This window comes from Leucoraja erinacea, chromosome 7 (genome assembly GCF_028641065.1).
Source record: "Leucoraja erinacea ecotype New England chromosome 7, Leri_hhj_1, whole genome shotgun sequence".
Taxonomy (NCBI): domain Eukaryota; kingdom Metazoa; phylum Chordata; class Chondrichthyes; order Rajiformes; family Rajidae; genus Leucoraja; species Leucoraja erinaceus.
This window is the reverse complement of record NC_073383.1, coordinates 25,761,949-25,778,830: the sequence shown is the minus strand read 5'-3', so window position 1 is coordinate 25,778,830 and position 16,882 is coordinate 25,761,949. Positions and strand designations below refer to the sequence as shown.

Here is a 16,882-nt window from a genome sequence, read left to right as displayed (position 1 = left end):
AGCTTTGACATGTACTCGTATAATTCATCATCTCCACGTTCCAGGGACCCATTCATCAATTCCAATATTAATTCCCTTTCGGCAGCTGTCTGTTAAAACGGTCGCACGAAATACAACCCGTCTACCGCAAAAGTGCCAGCGTATTATTAACCTAACACGACATAACTAACCCGACAACAACCAGTGCTGCTCTTGTTCATTTATCCAGGCTAGACTGCTTTTATGTTGTAATTTCGGGAGTTTGTGTTCGCTGGCCGCGCTATCTCAGAAAACAGCGAGGTGACGAATAGGCTTTTAATAAGTTTTCCATTAATCTATTCCCGGAGGAAGGCGGTGCCTGGGCAGATAAGGCTGATGAATCCGGAGAAAAAAGGCACTGCAAATCCACGATACCAGATCATAGTTTTTAATTTCTTCTCAACAATAAGTTTTTTTTTGCTTTCAAAACGGTAGTATATTTGATCGATTCCGTGCCCACAATAACAATCACTGCTGTGAAAAAGTGATTAACTCAGTGGGTGGAATATTCTACAATTGGGGGTTTTATGAAAAGCCTTTCTGTCATCAAAGTGCACGGAGCGCAGCTTTTTAAAACTCTAGACCAGGGAGTGATATTCCCTTTGCTTGTGGCGGCTTGAAAAGATAACCTTCCCGCTCCCTAAAATGTTTGACAACATTAAAAATATATATATATTCTTCCATTCAGCGTCATAACTAGAAATACTGCAGCAAAATCTGCTTTTCGCCAGTCGGTGATGCTACCAATTGTCTAAACTGCAATGCTATTCAATAAAGCGTGTGTGATTTGGTTAGAAGCAGAATTCGAAATTCGGTACACAAAATCTAGAGATGGCGAAGGTTGATGTCAGATTGGATTAGTTCCAGTCGACTAAAGTCATGGCATATTTTACCGCCAGACGGCGCACCCGTTTATATTGATTATTCCTAAACCGTAATCACGCCACAGTTATTCTACACCATTGTGTCCGAATTATTTTTCTTTGTAAGTAGTTCCTTCAGCTTTCGGGTGCAAACTCTAAAGACACGAGGAACTAAAGATGCTGGAATCTTGAGCAAAACGCAAATTACGGGAGGAACTCCGCTGGTCAGGTAGTATCTGTGGAAGGAAATTGACAGCCGACTTTTCGAGTGGAGACTCTGTTTGGCTGTCTGGCAAAAATACTGAAGCATTTGTCAATAATATTTTGAACATTACGGAGAAGATTCGCCAAAGATGGTTAACATCAGAACATAAAATTCATCTCATGAAGATAGCTTAAAAAATAAAAATATTTTGTGAAGGGAAATTGTGGCTCAGAAGTTTCTTAGAACAAAGCGGTCATAAATCTTAAAATAAACAACTTTGCTGGGAGATACAATGAACTGCAGCTGCTTGTTTACAAAGAAACCACGAAGAGATAGAATAACTCAGTGGGTCAGGCTGCATGTGTGGAGGATATGCATAGGTGCGGGTTACGACTCTTCTTCAGACTGATTGACTGTGGAGGAAGAGTTACCTCGTAGAGTGGGTATTCGCAGTGCATTTGTATTGAAGTTCATTTGACCCAGGTAACACAATGTAGTCAAGCTTTAACCGAGCTGGTAAACATTAGAACAATAGTTCAGACTCAGCACACGCTGAACGCATGTCCCCAATTGCTAGCTCCACAGCATGACAAACAAAGAAGATTTGGGGTTTAGAGGTGGAAGAGTTGGGAGAATTGGTGAAGTAATGCAGGCTGTCGGGATTCTCTAAAGTAAAAAAATATCAGTTGAGCAGCAGGAGAGAAATTATAATGACACACATCGACAATGAAGATTAAGCTAATTTAGGGTCAATAAAAATCCCATGGCTATTCGAGCAATTTTTTAATCTGTTTCCAATGTATCATCATCGATCTCTCCATAGTTCGAGCATGATTAAATGTATCTCCCCTAGGTTAATTGTGCCAAATTAATTAGGTTGTTTACTGTTAATTTTCGTCTTGCTGAGGCTGGAGGATTCATTGGTCATTATTTTAAAAAATGCCAATTTTCTCAGTCAATGCAATACAATATCCTCGTTTATCATCGCTCAAAGCATACTCGGATTATACATTCTTATCAACATGAATATTCACTCAGTGGTTAGTATTCACACTGAAAACCCGTATCTCTTACAATGGATAAACGGTAATTTAGTTATAGAGAGGCGCACCACACCCTTCTAGGGAATAAATCAGCGTTGAAAAAAAGCGAAACACAAACTGCTGGAGGAACTCAGCGGGTTAGGCAGCATATTTGGAGGGAATAAAGTCTGAAGAAGATTCTCGATCGGAAGACTCATTTCCTCCATATATGTTGACTGACCTCCTGAGTTCCTCCAGCACTTTGTGCTTCGCTCAAGATTCCAGCACCTGTAGTTCCTGGTGTTACCATAATTGTGCTGTAAACATTAAAAAAAAAACCCACAAAGTACTGGTGTAACTCAGCAGGTCAAACACCATCTCTGGAGAGCATGGATAGATGGCGTTTCGGGTAGGGATCCTTCACTGTGTTTCGCTCAAGATTCCCGCAAATGATGTAAACATTTTTTGTAACAATTAGAAGGAAATAAGTCAAGCATTTATGGAACAAGCAGTTCGCTATCACCCAACAGATGAATTCGTTAATTCTGGGGTTGCACAGTGCAATCAGAATGCAATTATTTGCTGGCATTAGGAGAACTTATCATAAAATACAACAATAATGTACTTTATTTTGTTTATATGAGAGTGAGATGGAGAGAGAGAGCATCGCTGACTATTTCCAGCATGTTCTGTTTCATTTTAATATACCAGGACCTAGATATTACACGTGTTATTCGTGCCCCCTCCACTAGGAGGAACACAAGAGTTCCTGGTGATTATTCTATATTCACGCTCGGGTTTCCACAAACCTTGCGCCTCGCCGCACAGCGATTAGACTGCAAATAGATTGTACCTCAAAATATAATCATTGTTGCGTTTGGTGTATTTATGCCAGTTCATTATTTTATAAATTTGCTCAGACTGTAAAATAAAACAAGGTGTATTTTCCGTTTCTTTAGTGTGAATTATGGAAGGAATTGTACAAATATCTAATGAAAAAAATGGGAGCTCTGCTTAAGACCGAAATAAGAAGCAATTTTATTTTGCACTATGGACTGCTATAATCCATTTGCTTTAGGTTTTTATTCCAATGTCCTTTCTAAAGTTTAGGCGGAAGGAAGTCAGACATGAGTGAGATGGTTTCCATTCCATTGGGGGTGAAAGTCAACTACATTTCACTGAAAACTACAAATATTGTATTGTACAGAAAGTAAATGATCTTGGGAGGCAAGGGAATTATATGAAGGATTATATTTTTTGAGCTAACCTTGTTTTGCAAAAAACAGAAGATATTTCATAGATTTCACGGCGTGTTTATTGGAACTTTTGATAAATCTATTCACTTGCTAGTAAATTGGCCACAACTTTCCATTATTAACCAACATATTTGACTGGTGATCTTTTACTTCACCGGGTACTTGATAATATGGGCTACACACAAAATGCTGGGTGAGGCAGGGTGAGGCAGCATCTCTGGAGAGAAGGAATGGGCGACATTTCGGGTCGAGACCCTTCTTCAGACTGATGTCAGGGAAGGGGGTGGGACACAGATAGAATGTAGGCGGAGACAGTAAGACTAATGGGAGAACTGGGAAGGGCAAAGGGATGGTGAGAGAAAACAAGGGCTATCTGAAGTTATAATATGGGCTGTACACAAAAAAGCTGGAGAAACTCAGCGGGTACAGCAGCATCTATGGAGCGAAGGAAATAGGCAACGTTTCGGGCCGAAATCCTTCTTCAGACTTATAATATGGGCTGATGTCTCAGCGTACTGCCGAAGATTGCTACATCGTAACGGATGTTACCTTTTTGGATAAGATATTTTACAAGACGCTCAACCTGAGTGTACAGAAAGACCCCGAGCCTCAATGATCCTATTTCAAGATGATCTCAAACATTGTTCTGATATTTGCCTCAATTAGCAATACCAAAACAAAGAACTGGTCCTCATTGGGTTTGGTCGGTCAGGTCTTTGCTGTGGATGTCAGTTGTTAAATTGGTTGAACTATCAAAGTTGCCGAACATAAGTTGCCGATAACACAAAGTTGACTAACCGTAATGCCCAAACATTGCCCAAACATAATTTGAGACCCACAAGTCCACAACCACAAAAAAAAAGCTAATCTGGACTAATCCCATTTTCTCGCTGTCCATCCGCAACTCTGCAGCGGCTCCTAAAATACACATTCAAATACATTTTAAATTCGGCAAGTGTGTACCAGATGCGCACACATGCCATTCTTTGATTGAAAACGTATGTGAAGCAAATAACGAAAATATATTTTTTGATTGACCCTGGCATACCAAAGTTACCCAAATTCTATTTGAAAGATTTGTTTGTTTATATCAAATAGAGAATTACATACCGCAGATTTTCAGACCAAGTTTTCTTGTGCAGCCATGAGCAACTCCGCACCAAGTGTCATAGGCTGAAATAATAGAAAGAACGAGAAATGTTTACATCTAGGATCTGGTCTTCTGTGAAACTAATTAACAACAGTTTGGACAGATTTCACGATGTATCCCGAGGATAACTACTAACTCTAAAAAGGTTTGCATTGATTTAGTTCCCCAACATGTTTCATGAAAAGCTGCAAAGCGATCCTCATCGCGTTCGGTGCATTCCTGACAGATAATGAATGTCATTATGTAAAGCAGAATTAGACTGATACAGTATGCAAGCTTCGTGTTAAATATTTGGCGTTCTTTTCATCATTTTTTATGTGGCGGCACAAAAGCTTCCCGTTTTTCTCCTACTTTGTTGTATTTCCTTGAATAACAAACCAGGTCGTCCAAGGACTGACTATCTAATAAATGTTGGCACACTTCCGGCAAATTGCGAGCTTAAAACAAACCAGCGTGAAATGAGGTCGGGAGAGCAGTCCAGGACTTAATTGGCTGAAAAATGATATTTGACTAACTCTGCTCCGGACGACTAGCTGCCAGCCAGGGAATATTACCCTGTTTTGCACGAATGTAATTCGTTTATATATTTCAAACACACGCCTTCATTTGCATTTATGCGTTACCCTATTACTGAGTATCCATTTTAATGGATATTCAATAATAGCAAGTTAATGATTCGTGTGGCAATTTATTTCAAAATCTAACCAAGTAATCCGCATGACTGTGCAGCCCAGAGTGGTGAGTTACAAGGAGTGTTCTGGGGGTTATACGCGAGAGTAAGAAATATGATTGAGAACATTTATAATCATTAGGCTTTAAATATAGCAAATCGGCCCTCAATATAATCAGCCTATAGGATGCACATATCGATGCATTTAATTAAAAATTAGGAACATGACATATATTTCTCCTTGATCTTAACGGCTGAGTGAAGCGGCAATTTGGAAGTCTCTCCCTAGTCTGGCAGCACCAGAGCCCGGGTATATGGGGCGTGTAAATACTAATAGCATCACAAAGATGGCTATGTAGCTACGCAACTGGAGCGAAAGCGAATGATGAAATCCCCCCCAAAATAAATATATCTTCAAAAGCGAATTCTAAAGAAAGCGCGAAGTAACATCTAACTTATAGATTGGAAAATAAAGCTATATTTTGTGATTATATTTAACCACCAGTAATAAACTAAAATAAAAATCACACTGCAAGTTTCAGTGGTTCCACTTCTGTGGGTTGCAGATATTTTTTCGATGGAAGGCGATGTCATTCATCTACATTAACAAGTGATTAGATGGGAATTTCAGCTCCGTAGAATAGAGCCAGGAGGAGTTAACAGAAAATCTGTTTGGATTTGGTGAAAGATGTGGAAATTGTTTCCCGAATGCACCCGAACCCTCCATGGTTGTCTCTTTGTAAATGTGGCCGCGCCAGATGAGCACGATTTCTCTGCCAGGCTCTGCCCTTCTTCTGGAGAATTTCGTGACTCTTGACAGCCAGAGGATAGCCTCTTCTTGACACTTGCGTGAAAAAGCACTGACAGACAAATGAGCCCCAGGTCAGTGACTGTGAGATAAAGCATACCACGAGCTAATGATATAAGACTAGGACAAGCAAGAAACACGATTACAGAGGAAAGGACAAACATGCACACGACGTGCTCTTCACATTTACCGACTCCGAAATTCACTACAGGTACAGCAAGCGTTTATTGACCCACATACTTTGCTAATAATGACGTCGTGAATGTATATCAGTCTATATCGTACATATTTTAAATCTTGCTTTAACAAGATAAGGTAAACTGATTTGAATGGTAAATTCGATATAATATGAATGGCACCCGTTTGCTTCCCTTCAACTACAAGGCGAACTATGCCTAAAACTAAAAAATGGGGGAGATTAGTGTGTGTGTGTGTGATTGCGCGTGTATATATATATATATGTGTGTGTGTATGTGTGTGTGTGTGTGTGTGTGTGTGTGTGTGTGTGTGTGTGTGTGTGTGTGTATGTGTGTGTGTGTGTGTGTGTGTGTGTGTGTGTGTGTATGTGTGTGTGTGTGTATATGTGTGTGTGTGTGTGTGTGTATATGTGTGTGTGTATGTGTGTGTGTGTATGTGTGTGTGTGTGTGTGTGTGTGTGTGTGTGTGTGTGTGTGTGTGTGTGTGTGTATATATGTATGTGTGTGTGTGTGTGTGTGTGTGTGTGTGTGTGTGTGTGTGTGTGTGTGTGTGTGTGTGTATATATGTGTGTGTGTGTATGTGTGTGTATATGTGTGTGTGTGTGTGTGTGTGTGTGTGTGTGTGTGTGTGTGTGTGTGTGTGTGTGTGTGTGTGTGTGTGTGTGTATATGTGTGTGTGTGTGTGTGTGTATGTGTGTGTGTGTGTATGTGTGTGTGTGTGTGTGTGTGTGTGTGTGTGTGTGTGTGTGTGTGTGTGTGTGCGCGTGTGTATGTGCGCGCGCGCGTGTGTGTGCGTGTGTGCGCGCGCGTGTGTGTGAGTGTGTGTGTGTGTGTGTGTGTGTGTGTGTGTGAGAGAGAGAGAGAGACGGCGACTCGTGGATGGGAACGGAGGCGGGATGCGGAGGTAAAATATGAAGATATTGAGATAAGGCAGCATCGTTTCAATTCCAGATTTTAAGGCTTGACAATGGACAAAGCGAAATCTAGGTTACTCCAATGCTTCTTGGCAGATGGAATACATATTCTCGCCTGGTAGCACATGAGCCCCTTCAGGGCACATATACCACAAGTGTAATGATTGCAATACTCATCTTTGTTTGTGGCAAGTTTTTCTTTGTTGGTGCAGATTATGTCATCCGACTTGTTTATTTGTACCTGATGTCAAAATTATCGAGGCAGTGTAATAGACTGATGAGATCTATTAGCGCCATTCTCATCGTGCCCAGCTCAATAGTTCTTTCTTTCGCTGTATGTCGTCGGAGCTATTAGCGAATTCATAAGAGCTACAATTAGGTGTTGCAGCCGCCTTCGTATTCACCCTCGTATAATTACACGTCCACTCAAAATCACCACTAAAAGGGTCTGTGATAATGAGCAAAGTGCACAAATCCCTCTGAAATTACAGCTCAGACGGTGTCTCTCTTTTTTCCACCTACAGCTGTATGCTTATTTGCACAGAGTGAAAATACTTCGCAGCCTCCAGGTGCTGTATGTGTAAAAATAAATTAAAACGACTAAACTCTGCACTTAAATAAACACAAAGGCATAAATCACGCAACGGTATTGGGAACGTCAATGCTGCTTAGTATTACTGAAACATATTCATTTAAACATTTCTGAGATGGCGTTCAGATTTTGCAATGTTTGTTCATAGATTTTCTACATACAACAACACGACAATAGGGCACTTCGGCAATTATGCTGTGGCGAGATCTTCTTGAAATTGGATAGAAACCGCTTACTTGTATTTCTGTCTCCCGGCCGCAAACTCGTTGAGTTGGGATCTGGACCGGCACCGGAGGATGAAGGCGCGGAGGATGCCATCGGCTCTGGCAGATGCAAAGTCCTGGGTGAAATGGGGTTGACGCCTTCTTTAGAATCCTTTCTCCTCAATGTCTGACACGATGTCGCGGGCTTCTGCAAGGAAAGTAATAAGTTTCGTTTGTTTTCTTCGGAAGCCGCTGTGCGTATGTGAGGCAGAGAGACAGGGCGAGTGGCTTTGAGACCAGCCTTCAAACATTTTACTTTATTAGCATTCAGGGCGCTAAAATGCTCTCACGGAAGGTGGGAGAAGCAATGAGTCGCGCCTGTACAGACAGACATGTCTCACGCAAGCAATGTTGCAATCAATATTGATGGGAAAGTAGCAAATAATAATTCAAGAAACCATTTAAAAGGACGAGGCTCGATATAGGTCAGACACTTTAATGGAATCGCGCGTCAAAATGTTTGGCACATCTGATCAAAGATCTCATTGAAAACATTGAGTGAAATAATTTCTATTGCCTTTGCTTCGCCGCCTGATATCCTACATTCTGCACTTGATCACAAAGGACATCCAGCAGGACAATGTCACCCACCAAAAATGCCACATCAATTGTCATTCACCAATGCAATCATGGCCATTGTCAATTTGAATTAATTTATGCAAAAACATTTGATTTAGCCGATGAAGAGTAATGATCATTGCGTGATCAAATATCGCCCGACACGATTTAACCGAATGGTAAAATAATCAATGCCGTGACCAGAAACAAATTTTCGATAAGTAACCATGCCATTAAAAGACCAATCTGACCTTTGATATCATTTTAATCAGCCACACTCCCATTATCTATAATTAACACAGTAACTATCCTCGCAAAGTACAGTCGAATTTGTGACACACAATGATCGCCCAACACTCGATTTATGAATTTGGACGAATCAGTGGAAAACAGTATGTTTCATATTCAAGTTAATTCCATTCGTTTAAAAAAAAACTGGAGACGTTGTACTTACCCACTGAGATTTTAAACCACCCAAATATATAATCCGTCCATGTGGAGGAGCACGGGAAAGTTAGCCGCGAATTTTAGTAAAATAACTCGTACAAGAAAAGGAGTCTCTAAGAACATTTAATTTTTCAGGTAAGCAACGAGGAGGACTTTACCGTGTCGCGAAGATGCCCAGGTTGCAGTCTCCAACCAATTGGCTCCCAACAACTAAATTACATCTGTAGACATGCAAGTTTCCGTCAGCATGAAGGACGCTTATAATACTCCAAGGAAAACGATGTCGGAATATAAATCAAGAACAAAAAAAAAATCCCATTCAGTATGACCTTTTTTTTTCAGAAGTACGTTTGATTTGCTGCTTTGAAAGTGTGAATCGCCCGTTTATCCGACACGACGCAGGAATGAGTCACACATCACCTCCACAGCTCCAAAATGTGTCACGCCAACACTGTCCAGGTTGCTTTGTTTCGCCCGAGTTACGTGACTTTTCAGCAGGTACATTTAGTGCCTCTGGGGTATTAGTCCATGTTGAGAATCCTAAGCACGCAGCAGGTGCGCCCGAAGGTTGCAATAGCTAACAAATGGTAGAGAAAGATGCAGCATCGAGAGCATCTAACACTAAGGGAAAGCAAATTCAGACTTTATAGCAAGGATTTTGAACTTTAGTGGGTTGTTTAATCGATTAATTATTGATGCAAGTTTATTGTAACATAAGAATAATCAACCTGGCGCCACGCACGACTGCGTCACTGCCTAAATATCAGCAACGTTAACAACAATAATACCTATTCTTTTCTCTATTATTCTTTGAGAATATTTTATCAAATGCGTGACGTGTTTGGGTTTTATTTGTATTTTGATTTGGAAGCAATGTTTCCCTACAAGGTCTTAAATAGAAAATGAAACTGACCAGGAGAGGGCGCTCCAGATTGACAAACCTTTGAGTCCTTGCTTCATCCAAATGTCAAGAGTATGTCTGGAGGCGTCTCGCCAAACCCGAACCCATCACAGCTTTCATTAGTTACACTTTTTGGAAGAAAAATTGTATGCATACACCCGTGATGGGAGATAATTTAAATTCGTGACAACTGGAAAAGGAAACGACGTAATAACCATATTTTAAAAAGTTATACATTCTCAATCGCGTAGGAAACTGGGGAGACATGCAAGTGAAATATTAAATTAGTGTGGTCGCGACAAGTAGTAGGCTGGCGAAATAAAAGAATTGGCGAAACTGTAAGTTAATTGGTTGTGGAAGAAGGAGACAAGGGTGGTTTAAAGGCGAACGTCAGTGGATTTTGAACTCGATTACCAAGAAAAGTAAGGGCCACCTGATGAACGAACTGTTGTAAAAAAAAAAACGAGACCATGATCAATTACTTCGAGACTTCCAATTTCATACGATGTTTTGCGAGAGACCCAAAAAATATTGTTGCTAACAAGGAAATACTTCCTCAAATGGACATGGCACAATCAAGGCAGGAAGGTTATTTCGCAAATTCTATTTAGTCACACGCGAATGAAACGATGGGTTTGACCAATGGACAAATTGCGAATTAAAGGGACGAAAGACGTTATAACCATGAAAATAATCGGACATTCCACTTTCTTCATATTATTCTAATACTGTATTTCACGGGTTACTAGTTGGTTTCTTTGGGTGTTTGTCGGGGTATAAAGCATGCTTTAAAAGTTAAATTATTCGATCTGAAATGCCTATAGAGTCGTACAGCACACAAATAGGCCCTTCGGCCCAACTGGTCCATGCTGACCAAGATGCTCATATAATTTTGAGGATTTGATGTTAATATAAAGAACAGTTTGCAAACCAGGATTACCTATGCGCATCTGTTTTGGGAATTTCGGGACGGAAACTTTGCATGCAAAAATGAACTGTGCCATCTCATTTGCGCTAGGTATTTTGTTACAAGCCTCACAGCACACATAATTCATATACCAGCAAGAAACTGAAGCAAAACCGACCCAATGAATCACCAAAACAAAGGTTGTCATGCTTTAAATACTTGGATTTTCCATGAAGGTCGAAAAAATAACAGTTTTGCTCTCTCACAAATAACAATGATGTACTGAAACGGTCCCAAACGTGAACACCGTAATCTTATCGGAAAATCAAATATCAGAAATGTTATTTTTGTGACTCTTGGAAGGGCAAAGAACATTCACATCAGGGGAAATGGAACGTTTGACCTTTTCAACCACGGATACTTTGAAATTTAGGTGTCGTTTTCAATTTTAATAACAGCTGTATATTCGCTGGAATAAGTCTATATTTTATCAGCATATCGACGCGTACCATCATGCATGTCATAAACCATTGCCTTACTTCACCGAGATCAAGTGTTATTGGAGACAGTATTGTTTATATTGTTAATCGTGTTTGAATCAACATAGATATTAATCATTACGAACGTTGGAGGACATTATCATTCCGCTTACACCAATTCCGGTCGCCGAATTTAGGGTTAAGTGTGGTACGTATGTCCCCCATCTTCTTATTTTGCAAGCCTGAAATTCTAATTATCAGTCAAATCTAGGTTATCTGCTGACTTCAGTTTTAAATACGAACCTACCAGAGAGCTGCAACTCAATATTATACACTGGCAATACAGAAACTATTGGCATATTTGTCCATAGACAGAGAAATCAGTTCGATTACATTGACGTAAATTGCAATTTCCCGTGATGACGCACAGCGCGGTAACAACAATTAATTCCTTGCTATGTTTTGAATGCTAAATGTTTCACATCCATGCATATATCTGTTACGCCAATCTACCACACCCACATTGTACAATGCATTCATATTGTGAAGGCAGCTAACAGATATGCAATTGAGAACAATATGTAACACTTGTGTTACACCGAAAGCTTCAGGTGTCTTGTACCTTTAACATTAAAGGGGTTTACTATGTTTTTTCCTCGGCTGGCAGAAATCTTCTTAAATCGAATTGAATGATATTCAGGCCATATGTAACATTTGACACACACGTTCCGTCATTAATTGAAGAAATTACAAGGGCCATGACATGAAGCGATGATTGGTGGTGCGTTATCAAATGTCAAGCACAGCCATATAACCATATAACAATTACAGCACGGAAACAGGCCATCTCGACCCTTCTAGTCCGTGCCGAACACATAATCTCCCCTAGTCTGGGACAATGGTGCAGGTCTCCAGATGTGCTATTGATAGGGCCCCAACAAAACTCACGTGGAAGGTTATTGACAAAATGGGTCTAAATTCATCATCACCAATGGGTATGTTGACTTCGAAATCAAGGTTTAGAATAACATTTGAAAGGTTACGTGAACTAACTAAAGTACTACAGCAATTTAGGAGTAAATCCTTTCTGACGTTCTTGTAAAATGTTCATTTCATTCTCTTCATTTTCATTTCATTCGCTTCATTTTCAAAACAAAAATGTAGCAGCTGGAAATCCGATTAAAAAAAAAAAGCCATGCTGAGATGTAGAAACGAGGAACTGTGGATGCTGGTTAATACACAAAAGGGCACAAAGTGCTGGAGTACTCAGCAGGTTAGGTATCATCTTTGGAGGACATGGATAGGTGACGTTTCATGTTGAGACCCTTTGTTAGTCTCGATCCGAAACGTCACCTTTCCACATTCTCCAGTGATGCTTCCTGACTTGCGGATTTATTCCAGCACTTTGTGTCCTATCAGAACATGCTGAGTTCTGCAATGACAAAAAAAAACTCAGTTTCTCCATAGATGCTGCCTGACTTGCTGAGTATTTCCTGTATTTCTGGTTTTATTATGGTTTATAGTAGTCCTTATTACTCATTTGACAAGAAACAGCCTCATATTTTCATTTTAGTGGATCTGGAATCGTTAATCCATTTCCCAAGTTTTATTTGTAGGAAAGAACTGCAGATCCTGGTTTAAATAGAAGATAGACACAAAATGCTGGAGTAACTCAGTGGGACAGGCAGCATCACTGGAGAGAAGGAATGGGTGACATTTCAGGTAGAGACCCTTCTTCAGACAGTTTTATTGCTGGTTTAACTATGACTGGTGGCAAGTAGTTCTGAAAGAAAAGGGGCAATTCCCAAGTAAAGAAGTTATTCATAAGGAACGTGGGGGTGGGGGGGGGGGGGGGGGGGGGGGGGGGGGGGGGGGGGAATCAAAGAAAAATAGATCAGCCTTGTGGATAAGATTATTTCAAAAAGAGCAGGAGAGGATGATCAATAGAGATGTAGACCAAGATTTAAGGCTCAACCAGACTGAACAGAGAAAGAAGGACACAGTGATGCACATAAACAGCTCAATTAAATGATCTAAAAATTGTAAAGAATGTTCATGAATCCAACACATCTGTTAAAGCTAGAGCACGGGGGAGAGAATTTAAGGAGATTCAGAGAATCCTCTTCTCAAAAAACCTGTCCTTGAGTATTTTTAACATTTTTGATAACTGCAAAGATCCTCTCCCTTACAAAATCACTGAGTATGTTGGCACCATATATAACTATGGTCCTAATTTCCAAGCACCTTCATGTTTAGATAGGTATAATCATGGCTACTCACTGCCCCTACTCAAAGTAATGAGTAACACACACATTGATTGTGTTGGCACTTTAGACATACAGCGTGGAAACATGCTCTTTGGCCAACCGAGTTTGCACCAACCAGCGATGAACCTACAAACCTGTATGTCTTTGGAGGGTTGGAGGAAACTGGAGCACCCAAAGAAAACCTATGTGGTCACAGGGCAATGTACAAACTCCGTACAGGCTGTACCAGTAGTCAGGATCAAACCCAGGTCTCTGGCTGTAAGGCAGCAACTCTACTGTTGCGCCACTGTGCCATCATTCTGCATGTGCCGCAGTGTGCCATTATTTTTCTTCCTTCAACTTTGAGCTTTTGAGATAATTAACCTATCTCTAATACCTTTCTTTTCTGATCCAACTCAGAGGGAAGGTCTATGTGCAACTTTAGATTTACCTATAGTCTGCAGTCTTTGCTGAAACATCTACAGTAATAACTTATTTTCCTGTCCATGTACTGTCCATGTTGCTAGCATTGCTCCACCTCCAACCTATCTCTATCCTTGACATCTTTTCCTAAGGTTTACCTTTTGCTACCTTCTTACTGCTACTAGAAAAGATGTGCCTGGTGATAAGATGCAGAGTCATGGGCACATGTTCTCCACACCGAGCATCACCTACATCTCTTCCTTGCTGGTCTAGAAATGTCCATTATCTCTTTGTTTTCAGACTGTTTCATCTTAATTTCATCATCTTTTTAATCACATTAGTCGTGGTTTTGTAAAACCTTTAGTTCGGCCATACATATTGTACGCAGTTCTAGTCGTCCCATGACAGGAAGAGTTTGGAGAGTTTGGAGAGGGTGCAGAATAGGTTTACCAGAAAGTTGCCTGGATTAGAGGGTATTACTTATAAGTAGAGCCGGGATTTTGCCATAAATGCCATGTGTCTTTTCATGCCTTTTTTGACGATTTCACCAGGATAATGCCTTTTTCATGACCGAGTGCCTAAATCAGCCTTTTTTTGCCGTTTTGCTCAAAGGTCGTGCTATTTTCTCTAGTTGTACCGTGATTTCTTGGATCTTGGAAACTTTATTGTCATTCAGACCTTTCGGTCTGAACGAAATGTTGTTGCCTCACAGTCATACATATAATAAAGTAACAAAACACACAATTAACACAAATTTAACATCCACCATAGTGAGTTCACCAGACACCTCCTCACTTTGATGGAAGGCAAAAATCTTAAGTCTTTGTCTCTTCCCTCCTTGTTCTCCCTCTTCGCTGTGGCGATCCAGGCCTCCAATGACCCCCACCGGGTGATGGTGCTTTAGTCCCACGGCTCAACCGTGCTTCACGAACGGGCCGGTTCAATCTCCGTGGCCCGGGGTGGTCGAAGCTCCCGCCCTCCAGTCCAGCGGAAGAAGCTGTTGTCGTGGGAGCTCCAGAAAAACAGGTCACCAACCTGTGACCTGCAAGCTCCCGACGATGTCATCTACTGGGCCCGCCGCCGAACCTCCAAAGTCGGGTTACTGCCGCCATCAATTTCAAAGACGTTTTTTATGTTAACATATTAATATTAATGTTATTATTAACGTGTTAACATAGTATAACTTACAAGAAAATTTCCACCACCGGGGCGAAATCGGGGGCGCCACCATCGGTCATTCATTCGTTCATGCCGCTGCCCGCTGCCTTCTCCAAGCTCTATTTAAGAAAGAACTGCAGATGCTGGAAAAATCATTGGTAGACAAAAAATGCTGGAGAAACTCAGCAGCTGAGGCAGCATCTATGGAGAAAAGTAATATGCGACGTGTCTGGTCGAGACCCTTCTTCAGACTGATGTGGGGGGGGGGGAGTTGGGAAAGAGAAAGGAAGAGGCAGAGAGTAGGACTAGAAGGAGAGCTGGAAAGGGTGAGGGGGAGGAGGGAGAAGACAAGGGCTATCTAAAATTAGAGAAGTCAATGTTGATATCGCTGGGATGTAGCCTACACAAGCGAAATACCCAAGCTTGTCTCCTCACTACATTTACTGCTGGCTCCAGTCTCAAATCTGAGTTTTCGAGTGGTCTGTGCAAGGCATTCATTGATGCTGGAATTTCATTTGGAAATTGGAAAACAAATCTCTCAGAGTTTTTTTAGAGACATACATAGAGGAACATATACCAAGCGAGTCATAATTACAGAAAAATCATGTTGACATCAACTTCAACTTTGTTGTGCAGAAAATTAGAGTTGAAGTTGCATGCAACATAATATGGATCCCAATAGACGAAACAACCGATGTTGTGAGGAGATATGTTGCTAATGTGGTCATCGGTACACTGGAGGCAGGTCAACCATCAAAGGAGTATTTGTTGACATTGGAAGTATTGGAGAAGTCAAACAGCTCAACTATTACTCAGTTGATTACATCTTTACTTGCTGATCATTGGCCAGAAGATATAAAACACGAGAATGTTCTTCTGTTTGTGACTGATGCAGCTCCGAACATTAAAAAAGCTGCTCGTGCTCTTAAAGTTTTATTCCCCCAAAATGTTGCATTTGACATGCTTAGCCCAAGGACTTCATAGAATTGTCAAGCACATACATAGTTTGTTTCCAAATGTCGATCGCCTAATTTCCAATGTCAAGAAATTCTTCTTCAAAGCATGTTCAAGGAAATGGCACCCGAGATTCCACTACCTCCTCAGCCCGTTTTGACTAGGTGGGATACATGGTACTCTGCTGTACTCTACTATGCTGCAAATTTCGAAAACACAAAATAATTTGTCAACTGTTTTGAAGAAGAATCTGCTGCAGTCAGGATCGTCAGTGAAATCATGCAGAAAAAGTTCCTCCACCGCGATCTGGTGTTTATTGCTTCCAATTTTGCAAACTTCCCACAAGCTATCACTTCCCTTGAGAAATGTGGCAAACCATTAGTGAATAACTTGCAGGTTTTCAACAAAGTAACTGACGATATCCGTAAAATTCCTGACGATGTAGGTAAAGATATACAAGGAAAATGTGAGAGAGTGATTTTAGCTAACAAAGATCTTGAAGAAATACAAAACATAGCTAAAGTTGTCAAAGGTAGTTGTAATGCACAAGATATCAACATGAATATAGAGTCTGTAACTTGTTTTGGGTATGCACCAGTGCCCTCAGCTGAGGTAGAAATAAGTTTTTCACAACTGAAGCATATTCTGTCTGAGAGACGGCATAATTTAACACCAGATAATTTGAAATAATTGCTTGTAAATATGTGCAACCAGGCAACTTTGGTCATTTAATGTAGAATACCTTTATATTATCATTTTTAACCATATTTTGGGGGTGGAAATAAATGCCTTTTTATGCTTTTTGCAATTTTATTATGCCTTTTTGCCTGCCTATTTCAGTTTTTTAGCGC

The 16,882-nt window shown here is 40.6% G+C and overlaps 1 protein-coding gene across 3 annotated transcripts in view; it reads right to left on the bottom strand.

The window, feature by feature from the left end:
- LOC129698775 (glutamate decarboxylase 1) overlaps positions 1 to 9,524 on the bottom strand; it is a 44,742-nt gene extending 35,218 nt beyond the window's left edge. Inside the window, exons 1-3 of one of the 3 annotated variants that reach the window (XM_055638026.1) lie at positions 8,971 to 9,523; positions 7,932 to 8,106; positions 4,475 to 4,537 (exon numbers count right to left, since the gene is read on the bottom strand). In XM_055638026.1, the coding sequence (XP_055494001.1) occupies positions 4,475 to 4,537; positions 7,932 to 8,013 (145 nt within the window). In that variant the 5' untranslated portion in view covers positions 8,014 to 8,106; positions 8,971 to 9,523. Of the gene's footprint in view, positions 1 to 4,474; positions 4,538 to 7,931; positions 8,107 to 8,970 lie in introns of all 3 variants that reach the window. The other 2 variants (XM_055638024.1, XM_055638027.1) reach the window with 2 other exon arrangements.
- Positions 9,525 to 16,882: the final 7,358 nt, after the last annotated feature.